At 43.5% G+C, this 26,157-nt stretch overlaps 2 protein-coding genes across 5 annotated transcripts; one reads left to right on the top strand and one right to left on the bottom strand.

Moving 5' to 3' along the window:
* The first annotated feature begins 62 nt into the window (after nucleotides 1-62).
* On the top strand, nucleotides 63-12,318 carry LOC139577047 (coiled-coil domain-containing protein 158-like). Of its 3 annotated transcripts, XM_071403777.1 has the most exons (23): nucleotides 70-665; nucleotides 1,910-1,964; nucleotides 2,123-2,265; nucleotides 2,435-2,601; nucleotides 2,755-2,864; nucleotides 3,646-3,952; nucleotides 4,052-4,128; nucleotides 4,335-4,445; nucleotides 5,031-5,145; nucleotides 5,291-5,410; nucleotides 5,789-6,241; nucleotides 6,507-6,675; nucleotides 8,497-8,649; nucleotides 9,088-9,200; nucleotides 9,386-9,544; nucleotides 9,649-9,741; nucleotides 9,917-10,024; nucleotides 10,352-10,506; nucleotides 10,761-10,820; nucleotides 11,005-11,054; nucleotides 11,259-11,429; nucleotides 11,636-11,740; nucleotides 12,171-12,318. In XM_071403777.1, the coding sequence occupies exons 1-23, from the start codon at nucleotides 563-565 to the stop codon at nucleotides 12,236-12,238; spliced, it is 3,165 nt and encodes a 1,054-aa protein (XP_071259878.1). In that variant the 5' UTR covers nucleotides 70-562; the 3' UTR covers nucleotides 12,239-12,318. The 3 variants fall into 3 exon arrangements, with proteins under 3 accessions (XP_071259881.1, XP_071259880.1, XP_071259878.1); XM_071403779.1 differs by lacking the exons at nucleotides 11,005-11,054; nucleotides 11,636-11,740; nucleotides 12,171-12,318 and having other exon boundaries at nucleotides 64-665; nucleotides 11,259-11,394; XM_071403780.1 differs by lacking the exons at nucleotides 10,761-10,820; nucleotides 11,005-11,054; nucleotides 11,636-11,740; nucleotides 12,171-12,318 and having other exon boundaries at nucleotides 63-665; nucleotides 11,259-11,392.
* LOC139577049 (protein FAM47E) lies at nucleotides 12,319-21,609 on the bottom strand. Of its 2 annotated transcripts, none has more exons than XM_071403783.1 (8): nucleotides 21,394-21,609; nucleotides 15,985-16,360; nucleotides 15,451-15,629; nucleotides 15,180-15,342; nucleotides 14,815-15,012; nucleotides 14,569-14,712; nucleotides 14,349-14,426; nucleotides 12,319-12,775 (listed from the first exon to the last, which is right to left on the bottom strand). In XM_071403783.1, the coding sequence occupies exons 1-8, from the start codon at nucleotides 21,477-21,479 to the stop codon at nucleotides 12,677-12,679; spliced, it is 1,323 nt and encodes a 440-aa protein (XP_071259884.1). In that variant the 5' UTR covers nucleotides 21,480-21,609; the 3' UTR covers nucleotides 12,319-12,676. The 2 variants fall into 2 exon arrangements, with proteins under 2 accessions (XP_071259884.1, XP_071259885.1); XM_071403784.1 differs by having other exon boundaries at nucleotides 14,815-14,973; nucleotides 21,394-21,600.
* Between the last annotated feature and the right edge of the window lie 4,548 nt (nucleotides 21,610-26,157).

Below are 26,157 nucleotides of genomic sequence, written 5' to 3'. Positions count from 1 at the left end.
TCTGAACGCACTGAAGTCGGACGTCGAAGATTTCCGAATTACCATGACGTGTTCAAAACAACTGGGAACTCGGGAATCTCCGACTTCAGAATTTTCAAAACAATGGGAACTCGGAATGATCCGATTGGGAAAAATATCGATTTGGACGGTCATCCAACTCGGGCCTCTTTCTCGAGCGCCGACTTTCCGGCCTGAAGATTACTGACGTCATGATTTGACCTTGTATTTTCCCGAGTTCCCAGTTGTGTTGAACGCGGCATATGGCTTAATGGCTGTGGTAACTAGTGACGACCGACGGACTTTTGTTTTACTACCCTTCAATATTTTGTTTTAACGGAAAAGTAACCATATTTCTGTTTGTTCTTGAGATGGTATCTACAAACGTCCAGATTTAGCAACAACTTTGGGGAGTTTCTGTTTCTAAAATCCACCAACTCTGAGTGAAGAAAGCGCGAAATCAACAGTTTCCATGGCGATGAAGCTTCGCTACTACTTGTTGCTTGCAGGCGCTGGTTGATTTCCACATGCTATCCCATACGGCTAGCTAGCTAACCAACTAATAATGTCATCTGGATTTCCAAATTCCATATCCAAAGATAGTAATTTATCTATTTACAAATCCTCTGAATTGTTTGATGGTTTATTGCACGAGATTCCAACAACAAGTAAGTAAATTAACCTGACTAACGTTAGCTAGCTACACTACATAAGTATGTGGACACCTGCTCGTCGAACATCTCATTCCAAAATCATGGGCATTAATATGGAGTTGGTCGCCCCCCGATCTCAACAAACCATTGCTGTATGGACCTCGCTTTGTGCACGGGGGCAATGTCATGCTGAAACATGAAACTGTTGCAAGCACAGAATCGTCTAGAATGTCATTGTATGTGTAACAGTTTAACTTTACGTCCGTCGCCTCGCCCCGGGCGCGAACCAGGGACCCTCTGCACACATCAACAACAGTCACCCACGAAGCATCGTTACCCATCGCTCCACGAAGGCCGCGGTCCTTAACTAGCTAGCCATTTCACATCGGTTACATATGCTGTAACATTAAAATGTCCCTTCACTGGAACTAAGGTGCCTAAGCCGAACCATGAAAAACAGCCCTCTTCTACCAAACTTTACAGTTGGCACTATGCACTGGGGCAGGTAGTGTTCTTGCATCAGCCAAACCCAGATTAGTCTGTCAGACTGCCAGATGGTGAAGCGTGATTCATCACTCCAGAGAATGTGTTTCCACTGCTTCAGAGTCCAATGGTGGTGAGCTTTACACCACTCCAGCCAACGCTTGGCATTGCGCATGGTGATCTTAGGCTTGTGTGCGGCTGCTCGGCCATGGAAACCCATTTCATGAAGCTCCAGACGAACAGTTATTGTGCTGACGTGGCTTCCAGAGGCAGTTTGGAACTCTGTACTGAGTTTTTCAACCGAGGATAGACGATTTATAGGCTCTTAAGCACTCGGCGGGCCCATTCTGTGAGCTTGTGTGGCCTACCACTTCGCGGGTGAGCCGTTAGACGTTTCCACTTCACAATAATAGAACTTACAGTTGACCAGGGCAGAAATTTGACGAACTGACTTGTTGGAAAGGTGGCATCCTAAGACGGCACCACGTTGAAAGTCATTGAGCTCTTCAATTAGGCCATTCTACTGCCAATGTTTCCTATGGAGATTCCATGGCTATGTGTCAGCAACGGGTGTGGCTGAAATTGCTAAATCCACAAATTTGAAGGGGTGTCTACATACATTTGTGTGTATATATAGTGTATAACATTGCTAACTACTAACCTTCTAGCAAAGTTCCCGGTCTTATCACATCGCTGTGCTGATTCCTGGCATCAGTGGCAGCACTGAGCAATCCCTCTTTGGCTTTCTAATTTAGCAAGCTACCTCTACCTTACAGGTACAAATGACACCAGCACTGTCTCTAGAAGGTACAACAATCTGGATGAATTGAGGTAATTTTGCCCTTTTCTTTAAATTACTCTAGTTAGCTAACTCCCCCACATGCTTTTTCATAACACTAGCTACCTGTATTTGAAAACAGATTGTCTGCCTTTTGCACCATGAACCATCATCCATTTGGAAGCAAGTTTGTTACGTTCTTTCTTTATAGTGAGGAGCTTGACAGACGAACCAAGGAGACCCAAATGCTGCAAGAAGAGGTGGAACATGCAACTAAAATGACCATGGAGAAAATGGGACGCACATGTCCCAGCAGCTCACCTTCACAAATGAATTACTTTCCCATCTTTATGGGTGAGTATGTGGTTTTCTTGTGTCATGAAGAAAAATATAGCCAGTACTAGCTATACAGTTACACATCGGAGCTATTGTCACAACCAAATATGTCACTAGCCTATTTTGAATTATGAAACTACCTGTAGTAGTGTTCCTTATTGCCACTTTACATTTTTTTATTTTACAGATGGTTCATCGGAGGAGAACTCAGAAGTGCTGTCTGTGATCCAGCCTCTTACATATGGCCTGGAGCTGGTTAGAAGTGGCATAACTTTCCCTGGGAAAGATGTTTTGGAAAATGCAATAGGGGACTACTCTCAACAGGTGTCGGAGCTCCAAAAGCAGCTGAGTGAGGTTAGTGTGAGATACAGTCCTATTTTTTTCTCCTTGAGAGTTATATATTATTGTGGAAGGCCTCTTGAACTCAATGAGTCTAATATCAAAATCCATGCAGTTCTTTGCCACATGAGGTGCTATTGATTGCAACCTTTGCTAATACTCTTTCAGACACATGAGCTTCATGAACAGCAGAAGTTCTACTTCCGTCAGTCCATCATCAAGCTGCAGACAAAATTGCAGGAGTTCCAGATTGAGAAAGATGCCCTGACTGATCTAAGGTAATTGAACCTGAAACTGTTGCACTGTAGGCCATTTGTACTGTATATGTAACCGATGTGAAATGGCTAGCTAGGTAGCGGTAGTGCGCGCTAGCAGCCTTTCAGTCGGTGACGTCACTTGCTCTGAAACCTTGAAGTAGTGGTTCACCTTGCTCTGCAAGGGCTGCGGCTTTTGTGGAGCGATGGGTAACGATGCTTCGTGGGTGACTGTTGTTGATGTGTGCAGAGGGTCCCTGGTTCGCGCCCGGGTCGGGGCGAGGGGATGGAGTAAAGTTGTACTGTTACATTGATGCTGTTGACCCGGATCACTGGTTGCTGCGAAAAAGGAGGAGGTCGAAAGTGGGGTGAATGTAACCGAAGTGAAATGGCTAGCTAGGTAGCGGTGATGCGCGCTAGCAGCCTTTCAGGCGGTGACGTCACTTGCTCTGAAACCTTGAAGTAGTGGTTCCCCTTGCTTTGCAAGGGCCGCGGCTTTTGTGGAGCGATGGGTAACGATGCTTCGTGGGGGACTGTTGTTGATGTGTGCAGAGGGTCCCTGGTTCGCGCCCGGGGCGATGGGATGGACTAAAGTTATACTGTTACATATACCTTTGGACACATACAGGTTCTTTGCAACGGGAGTGTAGGACATGTTTTACAGTCCCTTCAATGCCCACTGGGCACAGATGTCAATTCAACATCTATTTCACGTTGGTTCCACCTAATTTAATAGAAATTACATGGAAAAAACGTTAATTCAACCAGTGAGTGTCAATTGGGTGTTAATTGTTTTGTCCCTCAGAACGAAAGAGAGCAGAAAACAGGCAGATGTAATGGGGAAAATGCAAGCAATGATCAGGGAGCTGCAAGCCGCTAAACAGACCGGGGACCAGAGGCTACTGGAGGCTGAGGAGGAAGCAAAGTCACAGAGCGGGAGAGCAGAGTCAAGGGAGCGGACACTACAGGAGGTGCACTCCGCGCTGTTGGCTTACGAAAAACGTTGTGGAAACAATTCGTACACCAGCCAGGACGCACTGGGTGTTGCAGTGGAGAAAGTATTACACGACTTGGAGCATGCAAATCACAATCTGAGAGAAAGCCTTCTGCTGGTAAGACAGTGTGTTATGTTTTATTTCACACAACACTTATCAAGGGTTTGAAATGTTGTTCTTGACATTGTATTTTCCATTCCTAACTCATTGTGCCAGCTGAAGGAGCAGATGGAGACTCAAGAACAGAAATGCCAAGAGAAAGCAGAGATCATGTTGAAGGAGCAAAGGGAAAGGTGCATTTTCATTAACTTTCCACAATTCTTGTCTCAGTGACTTGGGATTACAGTCATTCACTAATCTGATAGCCCACACATTACCTGCATGTAAGGCTGTCTGGTATAGAATTTGTTGTAACCCTAAAACCGCATGTATGTTTGAGGCAAGTTCCTAGAGGTGACATGTAAAGTTGCCTTGCTTGTGTTGCTTTACTCTTTTCCAGAATGGAGCAGCTCACTACCAGTCATGACCAGGAGGTGGCGATATTGACTGAGAAATTGAGCAGCTCCAGAGGCAGTGCCTCCAGCTTGCATGTCCAGGTGGAGTTGTTACAGTGAGCGACATGAATTAACTAGCAATACTATATCTACATATTTCCTGAGTTGAATTAAATTCAAAGCTCTCTATTTTCGGGCCTCCCGAGTGGCGCAGCGGTCGAAGGTACTGCATCGCAGTGCTTGAGGCGTCACTACAGACCCGGGTTCGATCCCAGTCTGTGTCACAACTGGCTGTGACCGTGAGTCCCATAGGGCGGCACCCAATTGGCCCAGCGTCGTCCGGTTTAGGGGAGGGTTTGGCCGGGGGGCTTTACTTGGCTCATCGCAGTCTAGCGACTCCCTGTTGCGGGCTAGGTGCCTGCGGGTTGACTTCAGTCGTCAGTTGAACAGTGTTTCCTCCGACGTATTGGTGCAGCTGGCTTCCGGGTTAATGGGGCAGGTGTTAAGAAGCGCGGTTTGGCCGGTCATGTTTCAGAGGACGCGTGACCCAACCTTCACTTCTGCAGCGATGAGACAGGATCGAAATTGGGGAGAAAAACTGGGTAAAATACAAAAAAATGAATATAATATCATTCAGTTGTAAGACATCAGTCAAATCTTTCAAAAAGTGTCCAAATGAATGCATTATTTCCTTTCACCAGAAAACAAGGTGAAAGCCAGGCTTCAGTGCACCAGTGTCAGGTCAATGACTTGGAGTCAGCTCTCTCCGTCCTGCGCTTCGAACTACTGGACACCCAGGAGGGCCATGAAGACAAGGTTACAGCTAACACACACATGCCGGTTGTGATGTAGAATAATAGAGTGGTCTTTAGTCTTTTCAAACAAAGGTTTAGGAGGGAGACATTGTAATATTCTATGTGAAGGTTCTGATGCTTTGAGTTGTCATGATGTTGTGTACCAGGTGGGTGCTCTGGAGATGCTGTTGATCGAGGCCCAGTCTCAGCTGGGGGAGGCCCAGAGAGTGAGAGACAGATCCCTCCAGCAGACAGAGGAGCTGGACTCTCGGCTCTGCCAGCTCACGGTAATACAGCCCAGCCTCAGACACAAACAGCAAGGATACTGTACGTCCTTAGCTCCCTGCTGCTGTAGAAAGAGATACACTATCTTAACATTGCACATTCTTTGATTCCAGCAACTCAGTCTGTCTATCATTATGTTTGATATGAATCTGGCTTTGATACGTTTTTATTTTATTTTTATCAATTCAAACCCATGAAATCAAACAGATGTTTGAATAAGAGTCAGTAGTCTATTACGTGTGTGGGGTCAGTCAGAGCTGCGGCAGGCCCGTGAGCAGCTGGAGAAGGAGCAGACCAAGCATCATTTTTTTTTTTTTAATGGAAGATGACACCAAGGCTTTAGTTGTCAAACACTCATTATTTTTTGTCTCCTCTGCCAGTTGTTGGGCGAGAAGCATCAGCGGGAGCAGCAGAAGGAGCTGGCTGTGGTGCGACGGGAGCTTGAATTGACCGCAGACCAGCTGTACAAGGCCAGGGACGAGGAGCTGCGGCTGCAAGCCCTGAAGGGTGACCGGGATGAGGAGCTAAAGAAGGTCCAGGCTCTGCTGGAGGAGAGGGACAGGGAGCTGCAGCTGAGGCTGCAGGAGGCGCAGCAGGGACGGGCCAGGCTGGAGGAAGCCCAGGGCAGCTGCCAGGCCCTCAGGGCAGAGACTGAGGTGCTGAGGCTCAAGCTGGAGGACAGGGAGAAGATGGTGGCCCTGCTGCGGCTGCAGATGGAGAGCACCACCCAGATGACGGTGCAGCATGGACGTAGCATTGACTCCCTGCACAATGAGAAGAGCCGCCTCAGCAACCAGCTCAATGAGCACAAGCTGGAGATCCAACAGTTAAGGGTTAGTTAGTTAGTTGGCTAGTTAGTTCGTGTTGATCATCTACTTTAGATTCAAGGTTGGTTGTCTCCTACCTCTCTGGGGTGGGAAACTTGGCATGCTTCTAAATCAAGACCAGATTTTGAGGTCATTCAGGCTGCTAAGGGGAGTCCTCAGGCTTGTTCATTGTCTTGGATTGTATAATACTCCATATTTTTCTTTTTGGGTGTGTTTTCAAAGCTATCCTACTATATACCGTTCCAACCCTGCTGAGTCCCTCCCTTTACAGACATGCTTGGAGCAGCGTGAGGAGTGTTTGGCGGTGCTGGAGCAGGAGAGGCGAGTACAGAAGGCTGGCCTGTCCAAACAGAGCTGCTGTGTCAAGGAGCTGACGCTGGAGAAACAGCAGCTCACCGCTGAGCTAGAGGTGCAACGCATGCAACTGGTCTGCCTCACAGGTACATTGGCTGTCATAAACTCAGTTAAAAAAAGAAACGTCCCTTTTTCAGGACCCTGTCTTTCAAAGATAATTCGTAAAAATCAAAATCAAAACTTCACAGATCTTCATTGTAAAGGGTTTAAACACTGTTTCCCATGCTTGTTCAATGAACCATAAACAATGAATTAACATGCACCTGTGGAACGGTCGTTAAGACACAAACAGCTTACAGACGGTAGGCAATTAAGGTCACAGTTATGAAAACGTAGGACACTGAAGAGGCCTTTTCACTGACTCTGAAAAACACCAAAAGAAAGATGCCCAGGGTCCCTGCTAATCTGCGTGAACATGCCTTAGGCATGCTGCAAGGAGGCATGAGGACTGCAGATGTGGCCAGGGCAATAAATTGCAATGTCCGTACTGTGAGACGCCTAAGACAGCGCTACAGCGAGACAGGACGGACAGCTGATCGTCCTCGCAGTGGCAGACACCTATAACAACACCTGCACAGGATCGGTACATCCGAACATCACACCTGCGGGACAGGTACAGGATGGCAACAACAACTGCCCGAGTTACACCAGGAACGCACAATCCCTCCATCAGTGCTCAGACTGTCCGCAATAGGCTGAGAGAGGCTGGACTGAGGGCTTGTAGGCCTGTTGTAAGGCAGGTCGTCACCAGACATCACCGGCAACAACGTCGCCTATGGGCACAAACCCACCGTCGCCGGACGAGACAGGACTGGCAAAAAGTGCTCTTCACTAACGAGTCAAGGTTTTGTCTCACCAGGGGTGATGGTCGGATTCGCGTTTATCATCGAAGGAATGAGCATTAGACCAAGGCCTGCACTCTGGAGCGGGATCGATTTGGAGGTGGAGGGTCCATCGTGGTCTGGGGCGGTGTGTCACAGCATCATCGGACTGAGCTTGTTGGCATTGCAGGCAATCTCAACGCTGTGAGTTACAGGGAAGACATCCTCCTCCCTCCCTCATATCCTCCTCCCCCCTTCCTGCAGGCTCATCCTGACATGACCCTCCAGCATGACAATGCCACCAGCCATTCTGCTCGTTCTGTGCATGATTTCCTGCAAGACAGGAATGTCAGTGTTCTGCCATGGCCAGCGACGAGCCCGGATCTCAATCCCATTGAGCACGTCTGGTACCTGTTGGATCGGAGGGTGAGGGCTAGGGCCATTTCCCCCAGAAATGTCCGGGAACTTTCAGGAGCCTTGGTGGAAGAGTGGGGTAACATCTTACAGCAAGAACTGGCAAATCTGGTGCAGTCCATGAGGAGGAGATGCACTGCAGTACTTAATGCAGCTGGTGGCCTCACCAGATACTGACTGTTACTTTTGATTTTGACCCCCCTTTTGTTCAGGGACACATTATTCCATTTCTGTTAGTCACATGTCTGTGGAACTTGTTCAGTTTATGTCTCAATTGTTGAATCTTGTTATGTTCATACAAATATTTACACATGTTAAGTTTGCTGAAAATAAATGAGGTTGACAGTGAGAGGATGTTTCTTTTTTTGCTGAGTTTAGATGGCTTTCATATGAGAATATTCCCCTCGCACAGATAAAATGATGCATCGACTCTCTGTTCAGTCAAACACTTATCTGCTAATGTTTTTGTATGAATTATGATCTTTATTAATTCTGCAATAATAAAGACCTTTCAGTGATTTGATTTAACGGCCTCCATTTCTCCAGTCTTTAGGGAAAAATACAGGTCTTCAGTGGCAAACAGCAAGAACAATGATCATGTTGCTAGACTTTGGAAAACCAGTACAGCATGTAGCGTCTGTTTTTCTTGTTCACCATCTGTCTGTCCCCCAGAGGAGCATGAGGAGTTGAAGAGGCTCCACATCAGTAAGAGTGAAGAGCAGGAGGGCGTGGTGGTGGGTCTGAAGGCCCAGCTGAAGACCACCCGGGCTGAGCTGGACCAGGCTAGGAGCACCCTGAGGACCCTGGAGGGAGCGGACGGACACGGTCAGCACTGCACATCACTGAGAACATTATATTATAGCGGAGATCTGTGTTTATATGGTTATGGGAAGTCTACAGTATGTGTTTATGCATGAGTTTTTAGATGAGAGAGGACTGACTCGGGTCACTGATGAGTAGATAGTTCTGGAAGTAATGAGAATTTTTGTCCCCCCCCCCCCCCCCCAAAAAAAATGGATGCTCTTTTGACATGACGAAGATCTGTGTTGGATCGAAACGTGGTCGATAAATGTGGTAATTGGGAGCTTATTCAGTGTGCGGGCCCTTCTGATATCTTTCATGCTCTGTGTCACTCATTGTGACACTTCACCTTGGATTTGGTTGATTCATTTCCTCCTCCATTGAATCGACAGAAAGAGATGAGAGTAGATAGACCTTGATTGACTCGATCCTCTCTGCCCCGTCTCCCCTTTCTCTGTCCAGGCCTGAAGGTTGCCATGGGGATGCAGAAGCAGATAACAGCCAAGCGGGAACAGATTGACACTCTCCAGGGCCGAATCCAGCTCCTGGAGGAGACCATGGACAAACTGACCGAGGTAGGAACACCTCAATGTCTACTTTAGTGCTCCACATCGTGTCTATCGTTATTACACATGCCCTGGCTTCCACACAGATAAAAGCCCTGTGTCCTTAATTAAGTAGGGATTTAAAACAGCAAGATATTCTGGTGTTCACTTAAATGTATAATAATCTGCCTTCAATATGGTCTTTCTCTTCCCAGGAGAAGCGTTACCAGAGTCTAGAGAGTAAGCGTCAGATCCAGCTGCTGGCTTCTGTCACTGAGGAGAAGAGACAGGTGGCAGCGGAGGTGGAGACCGTCCGCTCCCTGGAGAGACGGCTCAGGGAGAAAGTGGCCAAACTGGAGACGGCCCTACACAAGGTGGTGTGGCACTACCTTGTATTTACTCACTTTATCACACAGTATGAAGAGAAATATATATCTCGCTCTGACTGACCCCCATTTTCACCTACAATGTTCTTCAGATGTCTGAGAGCTTTGTCCACTGTCAAGACTTCATCCAGTTGCAAGAGCAGGAGGTTGTACGGCTGAAGCTGCAGCATGCTCTGGATGTGACGGTACAGCTCACTAGGATGGGTGTCCATCTGCCTCTATAGAAGTCTAATGCATATGCTGTTTTGTTGTTTGATTTGCATTGTACTCAGAATATCCTTTCTCCTCTAAACTGTCTATAGCCTTCTATGGTGTATGTATGCTTTTTCAAGTGCTGTGTCTTTTCTGCATGAGCTGCAGGGCCAAAACCTGCGAGCCACAGGGAATGCTCAGCGTGCTTCCCTCTCCAGCCCAACAGCCCTGACTGCACTACCCTCCAGCCACCACGGCTCAAAGTGCATGCTAGAGGTAGATCAATACAGAAACTTCCTACAAAATGCCTTGCGGCTCCAATCCTTCCAGGGCCTGGCTTTGTTGCTGTTTTTTCAGTGGTGGAAATGAAAGACACAAGCTCAGCACATCTGACTTCCCCAAAATTAAAAACACCCTGATTGCATTCTTGTGGCAGCATGACACTCGTTCATCAACCGTTTGACTTGACTCTGGAACAGCCGGATCTAAGCCAATTTACTGAAAGCATGGAAGTATTCCAGATGGTCAACAATAGATTTCTGTGTTGAATATAGTGTAAGCCATAATGGTATTTTACTCAGCATCTCTTCACCCCTCTTACAGTTGAAACCCCAGCAGCTGCTGGAAAGCCCCACCATGGAGCTGCGGTCCCTAGTCAAAGAGCTAAGAGGTGTGATTTCTGAAAATCCTGGACCACACACCAACAAAAGCACCCTCAGAAGGAGCTCTGTTCCAGAGAGCGATCACAGGACCACACTGTAAGTCTCTGAGTGTGACGTTAAAGATCACGATGCTACTAGTTTTTGTCCCCCACAAATGTTTTTGTTGTGCGTCATTCACTTGGTTTCTGAAACCACAGTGGTTTATTTCACAAAAATGTTTCACAGCCATGTGACATGTTTCTCAATGTATGCAGAGCTTGTGTTCTCTTTGGTTCTCAATCAACCCATCAACTACAATCATGTGGAGCTTCTTTCATTCAAATTTCATGCAATAAAAATGTCTCTTACAGCAACGATGTGACCAAAAATATTACAAGCAATGCCAAAACGATAAAGGGGATCAACAGCAGGTAAGAGCATGTATCCTTGAACCTCTTGTTTCTGACTGCCTGAGCATGGCTGTTGGCAACCGGTCCCTACCTCTGTATATTGGCTTCACTAATCCTCAGGCCACATGAATGTGCAGTGTCTGTCTGTGGCTTCGTTCTAATGCATGTTTGTGTATGCAATATGTGGTGTGGCTCACCTCCTTAGGACAACTGATCTGGATGAGCGGAATTTAAACAGCACCTTCTCAAGCGCCAGTAAGTTTCTCTGTTAGAACAATCAACCATTTTAACACACTCAACCAATCATGTGCTTTATTTTCCTAATTTCACCTTTTATATCACTCTACTAGACCCATTATCATCCCTGTGGTTCCCCTTCAAACATGATATGATCAAGGTATACAGTTTTTCAGCAGTTAACCATTCCTCCACTTCAGACATTGTTTGCTATTTCTACAGGCCATGACTTCTCTTTTGCTGCATCTCTGCCTTGCTACACGTCGTCCCCTCGAGCCATGGCACTGGGCCGCAGGTCCCCTGTACACTCACTTCTGACCTCTGACCACAACCCCACACCTCCACCACAGAGCAGGCCTCAGGCAGAAAGCCCTCTCACAGACACACACACCTGTAAGTCCCACTGCCTTCAGCATTATTACAACTCAGTTGTGTAACCATTGTGTAACCAATGTGGGAGACAATGTCCCCAATGAAATGGCCTTGGAGAACCTTGGTTACTTTACAGTATGGCATCATAATAATGTTTGAATTTCAGAACTCTAATTTGATGACTTCTGAGTGAGTAACTTGTGGTTTCACTTGAAATGTTTGTCCAGTGGCCAATCCGCAGGCTGAGTTTACAGGACACACATGCAAGCACTTGCAAGGAAAACTGGACAGCCTCCAAAACATAGTGGAGGACTTGCAGATGAAGAACCATGGTTTGTGAACAGAGTTATTTTTGTTCATCTGACTGCTGTGCAGCACAGTGGTTAGTGACTGACATCAGTGCTAAAGATCTGAATCTATTAGGAGTTTTGAATTTGCCCAATGTTGTCCAAATGTAACAGTTGTGAGAATCCAGACTTCCTTGTTATGTCTGCCCCTCCCTGCCTCACGTACCAGACCAAATTGTTTAATAGGAATGTCATCAGGACACAGAGAATCAGGACAATGATTATATTGGTTTGGGGATAGGTCAAGTTCATGAAAACAGAAATTCCTGATTAATCCAGAAAAATTCCATTGCTGTTTATGTCCGATAAGATAACTGCCACCTTTGGGACAATACAGTTTATCTTGAAAACGCAGTTTCTGTGAAGAAACTACAAAATGCATTTTAAGTAATAATATATATTATTTCTTTTTCAGAAATGTCCTCTATGATAAAGGGTCAGGAGAAGAGGATGAGAAATGTCAAAGACAAAAGGAAGCTTTAGAACAATCAAGGCTTTGAGTGAATGTGTACTTGTGTAACAAAAATAAACTTGTATTTAAAAGTAAAGGCACTCTATGATCATTATGGTGAATTGTCTTTTATTATGAATATAATTTGTCCATGGCATGTTACTATCAACATGGAAAAATTGACACCAAATATAGAGGATTGGCACCAAATATGATGACAGGAGGATAAACAACAGGCTAGCAGGATATTCTTGTTATTCATGAAAGATGTCATTAGTCAAGGTAACTGAGGATGATCTTTGATGTACATGCATTGACAGCCAGTCAGTGATTTGGAAACGTATGAAAACTCGTGAAAAATTAGGAGAACCTTTGTACCAGCGTAGCGTCAAATGTTTTATGTCAGTTTGTTTTGACAAATTGAGTATACTACAGTGTAACTGCCCTACATATTGCCTATTGAAACCTGCCTAAAGTACCACGGTCCCCTTCCGTGTTGAAGCAGAGCCTGCTCCATCTGGCCTTGATCGGTTGTCTCCCTCCTCTTCTTCAAAGAGAGTACTCAGAAACTGAAAAGAAACCCAAGTTTAAAAGCCAACCAATTTCAGATAAAATATTTACAGTACCAGTCATAAGTTTGAACACCTACACCTACTAGTTGTTCTTTATTTTTACTATTTTCTACATTGAAAAGTAATCTTGAAGACATCAAAACTATGAAATAACACATTGAATCCTGTAGTAACCAAAAAACTGTTGAACAAATCAAAATATATTTTAGATTCTTCAAAGTAGCCACCCTTTGGCTTGATGACAGCTTTGCACACGCTTGGCATTCTCTCAACCAGCTACACCTGTAATGCTTTTCCAACCGTCTTGAAGGAGTTCCCACATATGCTGAGCACTTGTTGGCTGCTTTTCCTTCACTCTGCGGTCCAACTCATCCCAAACCATCTCAAGTCGGGTGATTGTGGAGGCCGGGTCATCAGCACTCCATCACTCTCCTCCTTGGTCAAATAGCCCTTACACAGCCTGGAGGTGTGTTGGGTCATTGTCCTGTTGAAAAACAAATGACAGTCCCACTAAGCGCAAACCAGATGGGATGGCGTATCGCCGCAGAATGCTGTGGTAGCCATGCTGGGTAAGTGCCTTGAATTCTAAATAAATCAGTGTCACCGGCAAAGCACCATCACACCTTCTCCATGCTTCACGGTGGGAACCACACATGCAGACAATACGTTCACCTACTCTGTCTCACAAAGACATGGCAGTTGGTACCAAAAATCTCACATTTGGACTCATCAGACCAAAGGACAGATTTCCACAGGTCTAATGTCCATTGCTCGTGTTTCTTGGCCCAAGCAAGTCTCTTATTGGTGTCTTTTAGTAGTGGTTTCTTTGCAGCAATTCAACCATGAAGGCTTGATTCACGCAGTCTCCTCGGAACAGTTGATGTTGAGATGTCTGTTACTTGAACTCTGAAGCATTTATTTGAGCTGCAATCTGAAATGCAGTTAACTCTAATGAACTTATCCTCTCCAGGAGAGATAACTCTGGGTCTTCCTTTCCTGTGGCGGTCCTCATGAGAGCCAGTTTCATCATAGCGCTTGAATGTTTTTACGACTGAAACTTTCAAAGTTCTTGAAATGTTCCGGATTGAATGACCTTCATGTCTTAAAGTAATGATGGACTGTCATTTCTCTTTGCTTATTTGAGCTGTTCTTGCCATAATATGGACTTGGTCTTTTACCAAATAGGATTATCTTCTGTATACCACCCCTACCCTGTCACAACACTGATTGGCTCAAATGCATTAAGAAGGAAATAAATTCCACAAATTAACGTTTTAACAAGTGTTAATTGAATGCATTCCAGGTGACTACCTCATGAAGCTGGTTGAGAGAATTCCAAGAGTGTAAAGCTGTCATCAAAGCAAAGGGTGGCTACTTTGAAGAATCTCAAATGTTGATGTCTTCACTATTATTCTACAATGTAGAAAATAATAAAAAATAAAGAAAAACCCTGCAATGAGTAGGTGTCCAAACTTTTGACTGGTACGGTATATATTAACTGACATTGAAATTCAAACACCTGTGCTGTGAAGTATGACCTGTGTAAAAATGTGAAGCAATGTTGTCTTACCCTAGGCACCCTCAGCCCTTTGCTGATGATGAACTGCTTGAACGCTTGAGTCCCATGCATCTGTTTCAGTTCATCATCCTATTGAGAAGACAAATTATATCAGACAATTTTACCTGAACCGTCAATGGGGATTGATATTCTGATTAATAGTCAAAGACAGTTGTCTCGTTTTTACCCACAAAGAACAAGGACAAGTGTAAGAGTTATACCAAAGACCCACCATTTCACTTGGTTGTGCAGGAAACTCAAAGTCCTCAGGGATGACATTGGGGTCTCTTAATGGTTCATCAGCATCTCTTTTCTTCCATGTTTTAGTATCCAGGTACCATGCTCCATATTTGGGCCTTTTAGTTCCTGGTTTGCTCTGTTGAACATGTGCATTTTATATTTTTTTCATAGGCAATTGATACATTTTCATCCATCTGTTTTGTGAGTTCTGTGGGCCTCAAGCTGAGACACTCAATACCTTGTATGGTTCTGAGTCCTTTAAGGGGTCTTCACAGGTGTGGGCTCTGCGCAGATCCTCCACAGAGTTACGTAGGTCCTCTGGCACGTTCTTAGGCTCAACCACCTGGATAGGGAAGGTCAGGGACGGCTTCTTCTCATACCCACTGACAAACAGGCCCTGTAGGGTGGATTCAGTCAGGTTGTTCTTCTCTCCTCCCTACGAGAGTCAACCATTCATTTACCAGAGAGGTTAAGATCATTAAGCCTCCGTTCCTGCTTCTACAAGCATGATTCATGATGATTAATCATTCTGATCTTTACTTGACCTTTAATTGGGGTGTGTATTCCTCACCTTCTTGGCCGGTTTCTGTTAGCTGTGCTTACCAATGAGGCGACCCAGTCACAGAAAAGCTTAGTGACTTTCTTGATGTCCTCGTCTTGAGATGGGGAGCGCAGTCGTTTGACGTTTACTATCTGGTCTTCCTTGGCACTGCTCTGCTTTCTTTGCAGCCCTTTGTAAGGGTTCTTTGCACATAAATCGTCAGTCCTTCAGCCAAATAATAAAGGGTTAACAACAGTAGTTATACCACTAGATGTTTATACCCTAGTAATGAAGAGTTTGCCCCAAAACATACTTCTCTAGATATCTACTTACATTATTGCACTGACAGGTGGTCCCTCTCTCACTTCCTCCTCTGACTCCGATTCACGCATGATGGTTTCCCACGGCTCAGTGCAGTCGTCCGCCTGCTCCTCTTTTTCTGGTGAAGTCACTGCAGAAGCTCTGTTCACACACATATCCGGGTCCAGGACACATATCACCTGATCAAACAACTACGGGATGAAAGACAATCAGTAGGACATTATATTGTGTTACAAGCAAAGCAAAGTCCTGCTGTAAGAACAGCGTAAGAGTTGATTACTGTAATTCAGAATTGTATGTGCATGGGCCATCTGATGTATACTTTAGGGACTGGTTTACCAGACACAGATTACGCCTTACCCTGGACTGAAGCCTTTACAATGGAGGATCTCCATTCAACATGTTTTTTGAATTTTAGTCCAGGACTAGGCTTATTCGGTGTCCGGGAAACCAGCCCTTTATGCCTTACTGCAAAAAGGATCGAAAGGCAACTTTTATCTGCAATGTGATTATATCGCTGATTAGTCTTATCTACCTGCCACTCACCTCTGGGGGCATGCCATGCTCTAAATGTGGGTACAGAGCCAGAGGATGCTGTTTGAGTTTGTGCTCCACTGCAGCCACATGCTCCCGGTGTGCCTGCTGCTGAGGGTTCTTCTTAGAGAAGCAAGCCTGCTCTTTCGAGAAGCGCTTCCATTGTGTTTTATCAGAGAGAGATGTAGGACTTGGCATCCCAAAAATGGAAGGGGACATGCCCCTCTGGGCCTGAGAGAGAACCGCTGTTCCAGCACTAGGATACCCATCTCTGAAGTCATCAAGTCCCACATTTAGAAAACGCCAACGACGGCCATCCAAAGCACCTGAGAGATGATGTTTGTTCTTTGCATCTTTCAGGCATTTGGTCATCAACTTTTCCTTGTACCTGTGGGTCAAAGCTAAATTAAAGCCTTCTACTTTCACATTGCCCTCATTAACATTTGGAAGCTCCAGTCCAGAGAGACTGGATGGAAGGTTATGTGTCAATGTTATGTATACTGAACAAAAATATAAACGCAACATGTAAAGTGTTCATCCCAGGTTTCATGAGCTAAAAAAGGATAAATAAAGGATCCCAGAAATGTTCCATATGCACAAAAAGCTTATTTCTCCCAGATTTAGTGCACAAATTTGTTTACATCCCTGTTAGTGAGCATTTTTCCTTCCTGTCAAAAGAATCCATCCACCTGACAGGTGTGGCATATCAAGAAGCTGATTTAAACAGTATGATCATTACACAGGTGCACCTTGTGCTGGGAACAAAACAAAGGTCACTCTAAAATGTGCAGTTTTGTCACACAACACAATGCCACAGATGTCTCAACTTTTGAGGGAATGTGCAATTGGAATGATGACTGCAAGAATGTCCACCAAAGCTGTTGCCAGAGAATTGAATGTTAATTTCTCTACCATAAGCTGCCTCCAACATTGTTTTAGAGAATTTGGCAGTACGTCCAACCGGCCTCACAACCGCAGGCCACATGTAACCACGCCAGCCCAGGACCTCCACATTCGGCTTCGTCACCTGACACCAGCCAACCGGACAGCTGATGAAACTGTGGGTTTGCACAACTGAATAATTTCTGCCCAAATGATCAGAAACCGTCTCAGGGAAGCTCATCTGCATGCTCATAGTCCTCACCAGGGTCTTGACCTGACTGCAATTTGGTGTCGTAACCAACTTCAGTGGGCAAATGCTCACCTTCGATGGCCACTGGCACTCTGGAGAAGTGTGCTATTCACGGATGAGTCCCGGTTTCAACTGTACCGGTAGATGGCGTCGTGTGGGTGAGCGATTTGCTGATGTCAACGTTGTGAACAGAGTGCCCCATGGTGTCGGTGGGGTTATGGTATGGGCAGGCATAAGCTACGGACAACGAACACAATTGCATTTTGTCAATGCCAATTTGAATGCACATAGATACCGTGACGAGATCCTGAGGCCCATTGTTGTGCCATTCATCCGCTGCCATCACCTCATGTTTCAGCATGATAATCCACGACCCCATGTCGCAAGGATCTGTACACAATTCCTGGAAGCTGAAAATGTTCCAGTTTTTCCATGGCCTGCATACTCACTAGACATGTCACCCATTGAGCATGTTTGGGATGCTCTGGCTCGACGTGTATTACAGCGTGTTCCAGTTTCCACCAATATCCAGCAACTTCACACAGCCATTGAAGAGGAATGGGACAACATTCCACAGGCCACCATCAACAGCCTGATCAACTCTATGCGAAGGAGATGTGTCGACCTGCATGAGACAAATGGTGGTCACACCAGATACTGACTGGTTTTCTGATCCATGCCCCTACCTTTTTTTAAGGTACACTACATTACCAAAAGTATATGGACACCTGCTCGTCAAACATCTCATTCCAAAATAATGGGCATTAATATGGGGTTGGTAACCCTCTTTGCTGCTATAACAGCCTCCACTGTTTTGGGAAGGCTTTCCACTAGATGTTGGAACATTGTTGCAGGGACTTGCTTCCATTCAGCCACAAGAGCATTAGTGAGGTCGGGCACTGATGTTGTGGGATTAGGCCTGGCTTGCAGTCTGCATTACAAATAATTCCAAAGGTGTTCGATGGGGTTGAGGTCAGGGCTCTGTGCAGGCCAGTCAAGTTCTTCCAAACCGATTTCGACAAACCATTTCTGTATGGACATCATTTGTGCATGGGGGCATTGTCATGCTAAAACAGGAAAAGGCCTTCCCCAAACTGTTGCCGCAAAGTTGGAAGCACAGAATCATCTAGAATGTCATTCTATGCTGTAGTGTTAAGATTAACTCCACCAAACTTGCCCAATAACGCCTGTATCCACTCTTGATTACCGTAGATTACAATGGTGCCAAGACCTTCTCAGTGTCCTAATATAAATATGTATTATGCCTATAGTCCATCTGTTGGTCATTTGGCTGGCCCCCTCCTTTGTATGTCCCTCTGACCTCGGTATATCCAGCTATTCTATGCACTTATGGGCTTGCTTTAGTTTCCTGTCCTAGACAATAGACAATGTACTTTAAGTTTACCCTAAGCCTTTATGCTTATAATGGCTTTGGCCATTATGTCTGTTATGTCTTAGTTTCCTGTTTTTACCAGCCTGTATCCATTCACTCATGTCTGCCTTCTCCTCCTATATTCTAATGTACACTTCTATGTCTGTCCCTAAATGTATCATTCACTCCCACACCCGCTACGCACTTCAGCATTCGGCGGTCCCATTCTGTGAGCTTGTGTGGCCTACCACTTCACGGCTGAGCCATTATTACTCCGAGACGTTTCCACTTCACAATAACAGCACTTACAGTTGACCGGGGCTGCTATAGCAGGGCAGAAATTTGACCAACTGACTTGTTTGAAAGGTGGCATCCTATGACGATGCAACATTGAAAGTCACTGAGCTGTTCAGTAAGGCCTTTCTACTGCCAATGTTTGTCTATGGAGATTGCATGGCGGTGTGCTTGATTTTATACACCTGTCAGCAACGAGTGTGGCTGAAATAGTCAAATCCACGAATTTGAAGGGGTATCCACATACTTTGTATATAGTGCCTTCGGAAAGTATTCAGACCCCTTGACTTTTTCAACATTTTGATAGGTTAGAGCCTTATTTTAAAATGTATTAAATTGTTTATTTTCCTCATCAATCTGCACACAATACCCCATTAATGACAAAGCAAAAACAGGGTTTTAGACATTTTTGCTACTTTATAATTAAAAAAAAACTGAAATATCACATTTACATAAGTATTCAGACCCTTTACTCAGTACTTTGTTGAAGCACCTTTGGCAGCGATTACAGCCTCGAGTCTTCTTGGGTATGACGCTACAAGCTTGGCACACCTGTATTTGGGGAGCTTCTCCCATGCTTCTCTTTAGATCCTCGCAAGCTCTGTTAGGTTGGATGGGGAGTGTCGCCGCACAGCTATTTTTAGGTCTCTCCAGAGATGTTCGATCGAGTTCAAGTCCGGGCTCTGGCTGGGCCTCTCAAGGACATTCAGAGACTTGTCCCGAAGCCACTCCTGCATTGTGTGCTTAGGGTCGTTGTCCTGTTGGAAGGTGAACGCTCTGGAGCAGGTTTTCATCAAATATCTCTCTGTACTTTGCTCAGTTCATCTTTGCCTCAATCCTGTCTAGTTTCCCAGTCCCTGCCCCTGAATAACATCCCCACAGCATGATGCTTCCACCACCATGCTTCACCTTAGGGATGGTCCCAGGTTTCCTCCAGACATGACACTTGGCATTCAGGCCAAAGAGTTCAATGTTGGTTTCATCAGACCAGAGAATCTTGTTTCTCATGCTCTGAGTGTTTTTAGGTGCCTTTTGGAAAACTCCAAGCAGGCTGTCATGTGCCTTTTACTGAGGAGTGGCTTCCATCTGGCCACTCTTCCATAAAGGCCTGATTGGTTGAGTGCTGCAGAGATGGTTGTCCTTCTGGAAGGTTCTCCCATCTCCACAGAGGAGCTCTGGAGCTCTGTCAGAGTGACCATCGGGTTCTTGGTCGGGGCCCTTCTCCCCCAATTGCTTAGTTTGGCCGGGCAGCCAGCTGTTGGAAGAGTCTTGGTGGTTCCAAACTTCTTCCATTTAAGAATGATGGAGGCCACTGTGTTCTTGGGGACCTTCAATGCTGCAGAAATGTTTTGGTACCCTTCCCCAGATCTGTGCCTCGACAAGTTGTGTAAAGTACTTAAGTAAAAATAATTTAAAATACTACTTAAGTGTTTTTTGGGGGTACTGTATCTTTACTTTACTATTTATATTTTTGCCAACTTTTACTTTTACTTAATAACATTCATAAAGAAAATAATGTACTTTTTACTCCATACATTTTCCCTGACACCCAAAAGTACTTGTTACATTTTGACAAGAAAATTCTCCAATTCACACACTTATCAAGGGAACATCCCTGGTCATCCCTACTGCCTCTGATCTGGCGGACTCACTAAACACAAATGCTTTGTTTGTAAATTAATGTCTGGGTGTTGTAGTGTTCCCTTGGCTATCTGTAAATACATTAAAAATAATAATTGTGCCATCTGGTTTGCATAATGTAAGGAATTTGAAACTATTAACACTTTTACTTTTGATACTTAATTATATTTCAAACCAAATACTTTTAGATTTGTACTCAAGTAGTATTTTACTGGATGACTTTCACTTTTACTTGAGTCGTTTTCTGTTAAGGTATCTTTACTTTTACTCAAGTATGACAAATGGGTACTTTTTCCACCACTGGCCTCGACACAATCCTATCTTGGGAAACTCTACGGACAATTCCTTTGACCTCATGGCTTGGTTTTTGCTGACATGCACTGTCAACTGTGGGACCTTATGTAGACAGGTGTTTGCCTTTACAAATAATGTCCAATCAATTGAATTTACCACAGGTGTACTCCAATCAAGTTGTAGAAACATCAAGGATGATCAATGGAAACAGGATGCACCTGAGCTCAATTTCGAGGCTCATAGCAAAGGTTCTGAATACTTATGCAAATAAGGTATTTCTGTTTTTTGCTTTGTCACTATGGGGTATTGTGTGTAGATTTAATCAATTTTAGAATAAGGCTGTAACGTAACAAAATGTGGAAAAGGTCAATGGGTCTGAATACTTTCCGAAGGCACTGTATATAATGTAACGTTATATGTGACCAACAGATGCATATCTGTATTCCCATTCATGTGAAATCCATAGATTAGGGCCTAATGAATTTATTTCAATCGATTGATTTCCTTATATGAACTGTAACTCAGTACAATCATGAAATTGTTGCATGTTGTGTTTTATATTTTTGTTCAGTGTACATATAATTATGTTGTCAACCACATACAGTTATGACTATATTGTTACAAAAGAGGCTACCCAATGTTGTCTTTAGTAAGATGTAACGTTAGCCAGCTAGCGCATCCACATTACCAATGGTAGGTAGGAAGCGTCGTTCTAGTCTCCGGTGGTCCAATTTGAAACTTTTTATCAGTCATTATGTGTCCTTGTTTTCTCATCAATTTCCATATAATAAAAGTCAAACGAGTGTTGCCCTCGGAGCACGTCAAAAGGCTATCTACCCTTTCGTAATTCCGGTATTATTTAAAGCGATCTGGCTAGCTCCATGCTCCTAATACAAAGTTTGTTAGATGGTTACTAAGGTAACGGTGTTTCGCGATAAATTGTAGTTCTTATGGGATGTCACAAAATATAAATGTAGTTTGCGTTCCAGGGGGCCTTTGCTGTAATTACGATTATGAACTTACTTGACAGTCACAAATCAACACGTAAAAAAAATAATAACAGCAAAATCATCTTAATGCAGTTTTCACTGAAGACAATACAGCCGTGCTATGATTTTGACCACTAGATGGTGGTATGTGATCAGAGGGAACTGATGAGTTCCTCTTCTTTTGGGTGATCCTAAAAAATTGTTAACGTTACTGCTAGATTAAAAATAAATAAAATAAATACTTTGACAAATCTGAAAACTATAGCTGAAAGTACAGAGCAGAGCCCTTTTGGTGTCAAGTTGGTTGCTCTTGTTTTTCTGGCCGTCATGCATTAGTAAACTAGTTATTGTGTAATTTAAATCAATATTTCTCTAATTCAACATGTATTGGGATTATTATATGATGCTGTTTGCATCATTTGAATGTAGAATGCATGTGTATGTTGACCATGTGCCCCTCTACATGCGGTTCTGGTCAGGGCTCATGAATTAGCTAATAAGTCTCAGTTCAGGTCCATAGGCCCTCATGTCTTGTTTAAACAAACCAGTGAAACAACAGAGTGAAAATGAGAGAGTTGCTACTGTTCCCCTGTTTATGCATCGTCAAACTCAATTTATAGCAACAAATTAACTAAAACCTGCTACTTTTTATTACTACCACTACTAATAAGGATAAATCAGAAATAAATACCTCTTCAAGTGGTAGAAGTGGTTATTATGACAACAGATGATCACGTCATAGTCATACATTATCCCACAGTAAGTTAAGTAAAACTGATTTCCAGCCTGTGGTTGTGTAGACAGAGAAAAGAGTGCTAACAGAAATAATTGTAATGTACGGCTCCTTTGAGGTCTTCAGAGCTTGCATTCCTTCTTGCCCTATGTATTACTTGTGCTGTCACAGGACTGAGGTCAGTCAACGCTGTTGACCAACAGCACAGCCTCTTAAATGACAAATCATTATCATCATCATCATCCAATTCCATTAACATTGCACCATTTGTTAGGCCAGGGAAATTCCACTTCACGGATTTGTGGACTGTAGAAGTCCCAGCTTTTAGTTAGTGCCTCTGACAGCTTTCACCCACATGCCTCAGCTTGACTAGGCACCATGTTGTGACCTGCTTGGCTGGGTGACCGGCTGACCGCTGCTTTGACCTCTTCGGCACACTGTGAAACAGCCTGGGCCTGTTGGAGCTGGACACAGAAAGGCCATGACTAGGGTTGAAAAGGTACCGATAATTTACCAAAGTTACCGGAATCTTCAGTCATTTTGGTAATTAACAATATCTATGGCAATCTATCGTAAGTTTGGTAGTTTTTTTTATTTTTTATATCTGTATCCATATTGTCTATGACTTTCTAGTAGATAGACCATATGGTTCAACAGAGAATATCCTAATTAATGACAAAAGCATCTAATCAACAATGTTATTATTTATCAATTATCTCTGCAACTCCAACTATTAACTTTTTTCACAACTGCCACTAGTTTGATGCCAAAACATTGACAACAAATACATATTGGTATAGTAAAATCAATGTGTGAAGAATATAAAGAATAATTCATGCTAAAACCCCTCATATTAAACACCAATGGTATTCACTAAGATGATGGTTTATGTTTAGGATAATGTTTTACAACTTAGTAATATATATATCTTTTTTCATATCTTTTTTTTAAATTACACTGAGTGTACAAAACATGAGCATCTGCTCTTTCCATGACAGACTGACCAGGTGAAAGCTATGACCCCTTATTGATATCACTTGTTAAATCCACTTCAATCAGTGTAGATGAAGGGGAGGAGACAGGTTAAAGAAAGATTTTAAGCCTTGAGAAAATTGAAACATGGATTGGGAATGTGTGCCATTCAGACGGTGAGCGGGCAAAACAAAATATTTAAGTGCCTTTGAAGGGGGTATGGTAGTAGGTGCCAGATGCACCGGTTTGTGTCAAGAACTGCAGTGCTGCTGGGTTTTTCACACTCAACAGTTTCCTGTGTGTATCAAGAATGGTCCACCTCCCAAAGTATATCCAGCCAACTTGACACAACTGTGGGAAGCATTGGAGTCAACATGGGCCAGCATCCGTGTGGAGTCCATGCCCGACGAATTGAGGCTGTTCTGAGGGCAAAAGGGGGGGTGCAACTCAATATTAGGAAGGTATTTTTAATGTTTTGTACACTCAGTGTATATTTTACATGGTAAGGCCAGAGAGAAGGCCAGAGATAATTACAGACACCTATGATAATCTGAACTACCCAAAATGGCCACTAGATGTCTTGTGATAGATTACATACAATTCTTGAAAGATACCAACATTCTGGTAGTTTACTGGTAAACTTAGAAAGTTTTGAGTAACATACCCTCCCTTTGCAACCCTAGACATTACATTGTTTTATCCAGACCACCAGAACATATTGGAACTTATTTGGCAAATGTATCCTCTTGGCTCCAGGACCATCTCACAGGGAATTGTTGTCCCTTTGATAGGTTAAGCCTACTTTCCTACTTTCCTTTGACATGTTTAGGTTACTGTACCATTTTCCATCATACTTGTTACTGTCTTCTGGTTTATGGTTCAGAACACTTGATAAGAAACAGATTATACCAAGACATTACTATGTAATGTATCTGAAAGAATTTGGAAACATTTACTAAAAGGTTTGTAAACCGCCACTGTAAGGTTTGAATGATTTGAAGAGGTGCAAAAGAAGTTCTGCCTCTGTTCTAATATCAAGCATTTCAGGTTGGGAAACAATTCCATCACTTGTGTCATGGATTTTAATTGACTGAAATATGACACACTTGACAGTTGTGATCACTTGGACAATGCTCTCAAATGGTTGTGTTGGCCCTGGTCCAACTCTCCCTGGAGCCGTACCCTTTGGCATATTCATAGGGGAGTAAATATTAGGATTCGAAAAGGATTCAGGATTATTTGTCCGGCATACTCCCAGAACACAAACACTATTGATGTGTACAAACTTTAAGACATTGTGACGCATCACATACTTGGACTTCAAATTTTGATTGTCAAGGCGGATGTTGTCAGTGTAATTTACCATTACTATTCCTTGCGTGATGGAAACGTTCTAACTAATTTAGGTGGATGTGTGTGGAACCATTATTATTCTATTGCTAATCATATTTTGTAATCACAAATATATTCCATTGTATATTTTGTTCCACATGATGTTGTATTGACAATAAAGTGCACATTTCCAAAAATGTACAAACAGCTATGGAACCAAAACAACAGGACACCATATTTTTCTCTAGGGGTGTTTACCTGTCATTGACAGCACACATACAATTGGGGGAAACCAGCTTAATACACAGGAAATGTTTTTGTTTACAATAATCAGAGGCTGGTTTGGCTGCACTGTAGTTTTCAGTGGCCAGGGTGTTACTGCCCAGTTTTAGCACGCTTTTACAGCCCAAAATATGTTGAGGTATTATCTTTAGAAAACAATCAACCATAGACGATGTTCTCACAGGGTGAGGAATCTGCATAGAAAGAAAAAAGGGTGGGGAACTGTCAAGCTTTTCCTCAGATTGTGTTCCATAAAATAAATGGGTAAAGGTGTGAAATATGTATCTTTCGTGTATTGTTTTTCAAACCTCTGCAATTTGTGGATTTTTGCTTCTGTTCACTTTTAGAAATATGCACAGAAGTAAAAATAAAAGTGGGAAACTGTCAAGCTTTTCCTAAAATTGTGTGTCATAAGATAAAAGTGTAAGACATTGACAGTACCAGTCAAAAGTTTGGACAGACCTATTCATTCCATGTTTTTTCTTTATTTTACTATTTTCTACATTGTAGAATAATCATGTAGTCACCAAAAAAAGTGTTAAACAAATCAAAATATATTTTATATTTGAGATTCTTCAAAGTAGCCACCCTTTGTCTTGATGACAGCTTTGCACACTCTTGGCATTCTCTCAACCAGCTTCATGAGGTAGTCACCTGGAATGCATTTAATTTAACAGGTGTGCCTTGTTAAAAGTTCATTTGTGGAATTTCTTTCCTTCTTAATGCGTTTCAGCCAATCAGTTGTGTTGTGACAAGGTAGGGGTGGTATACAGAAGATAGCCCTATTTGGTAAAAGACTAAGTCCATATTATGTCAAGAAGAGCTCAAATAAGCAAAGAAAAATGACAGTCCATCATTACTTTAAGACATGAATGTCAGTCAATCTGGAAAATGTCAAGAACTTTGAACGTTTCTTCAAGTGCAGTCACAAAAACCATCAAGCACTATGATTAAACTAGCTCTCTTGAGGATCGCCACAGGAAAGGAAGACCCAGAGTAACCTCTGCTGCAGAGGATAAGATCATTAGAGTTCCCTTGTCACAACACAACTGATTGGCTGAAACGCATTAAGAAGGAAAGAAATTCTACAAATGAACTTTTAACAAGGTACACCTGTTAATTGAAATGCATTCCAGGTGACTAC

This window comes from Salvelinus alpinus, chromosome 5 (genome assembly GCF_045679555.1).
Source record: "Salvelinus alpinus chromosome 5, SLU_Salpinus.1, whole genome shotgun sequence".
NCBI classification, from domain to species: domain Eukaryota; kingdom Metazoa; phylum Chordata; class Actinopteri; order Salmoniformes; family Salmonidae; genus Salvelinus; species Salvelinus alpinus.
This window is presented reverse-complemented; position numbering and strand designations above follow the sequence as displayed.

Excerpts from the sequence above, each read along its gene's own strand:
- LOC139577047 (XM_071403777.1), top strand. The coding sequence starts at position 563 with ATGTCATCTGGATTTCCAAATTCCATATCCAAAGATAGTAATTTATCT. Across the intron at positions 6,242-6,506 it reads TGGAGATCCAACAGTTAAGG|ACATGCTTGGAGCAGCGTGA; the intron begins GTTAGTTAGTTA and ends CTCCCTTTACAG. Across the intron at positions 11,430-11,635 it reads TCTCACAGACACACACACCT|TGGCCAATCCGCAGGCTGAG; the intron begins GTAAGTCCCACT and ends ATGTTTGTCCAG.
- LOC139577049 (XM_071403783.1), bottom strand. The coding sequence starts at position 21,479 with ATGAGAAAACAAGGACACATAATGACTGATAAAAAGTTTCAAATTGGA. Across the intron at positions 14,427-14,568 it reads CTGCACAACCAAGTGAAATG|GATGATGAACTGAAACAGAT; the intron begins GTGGGTCTTTGG and ends TCTTCTCAATAG. Across the intron at positions 12,776-14,348 it reads AAGGGCTGAGGGTGCCTAGG|TTTCTGAGTACTCTCTTTGA; the intron begins GTAAGACAACAT and ends GTTTCTTTTCAG.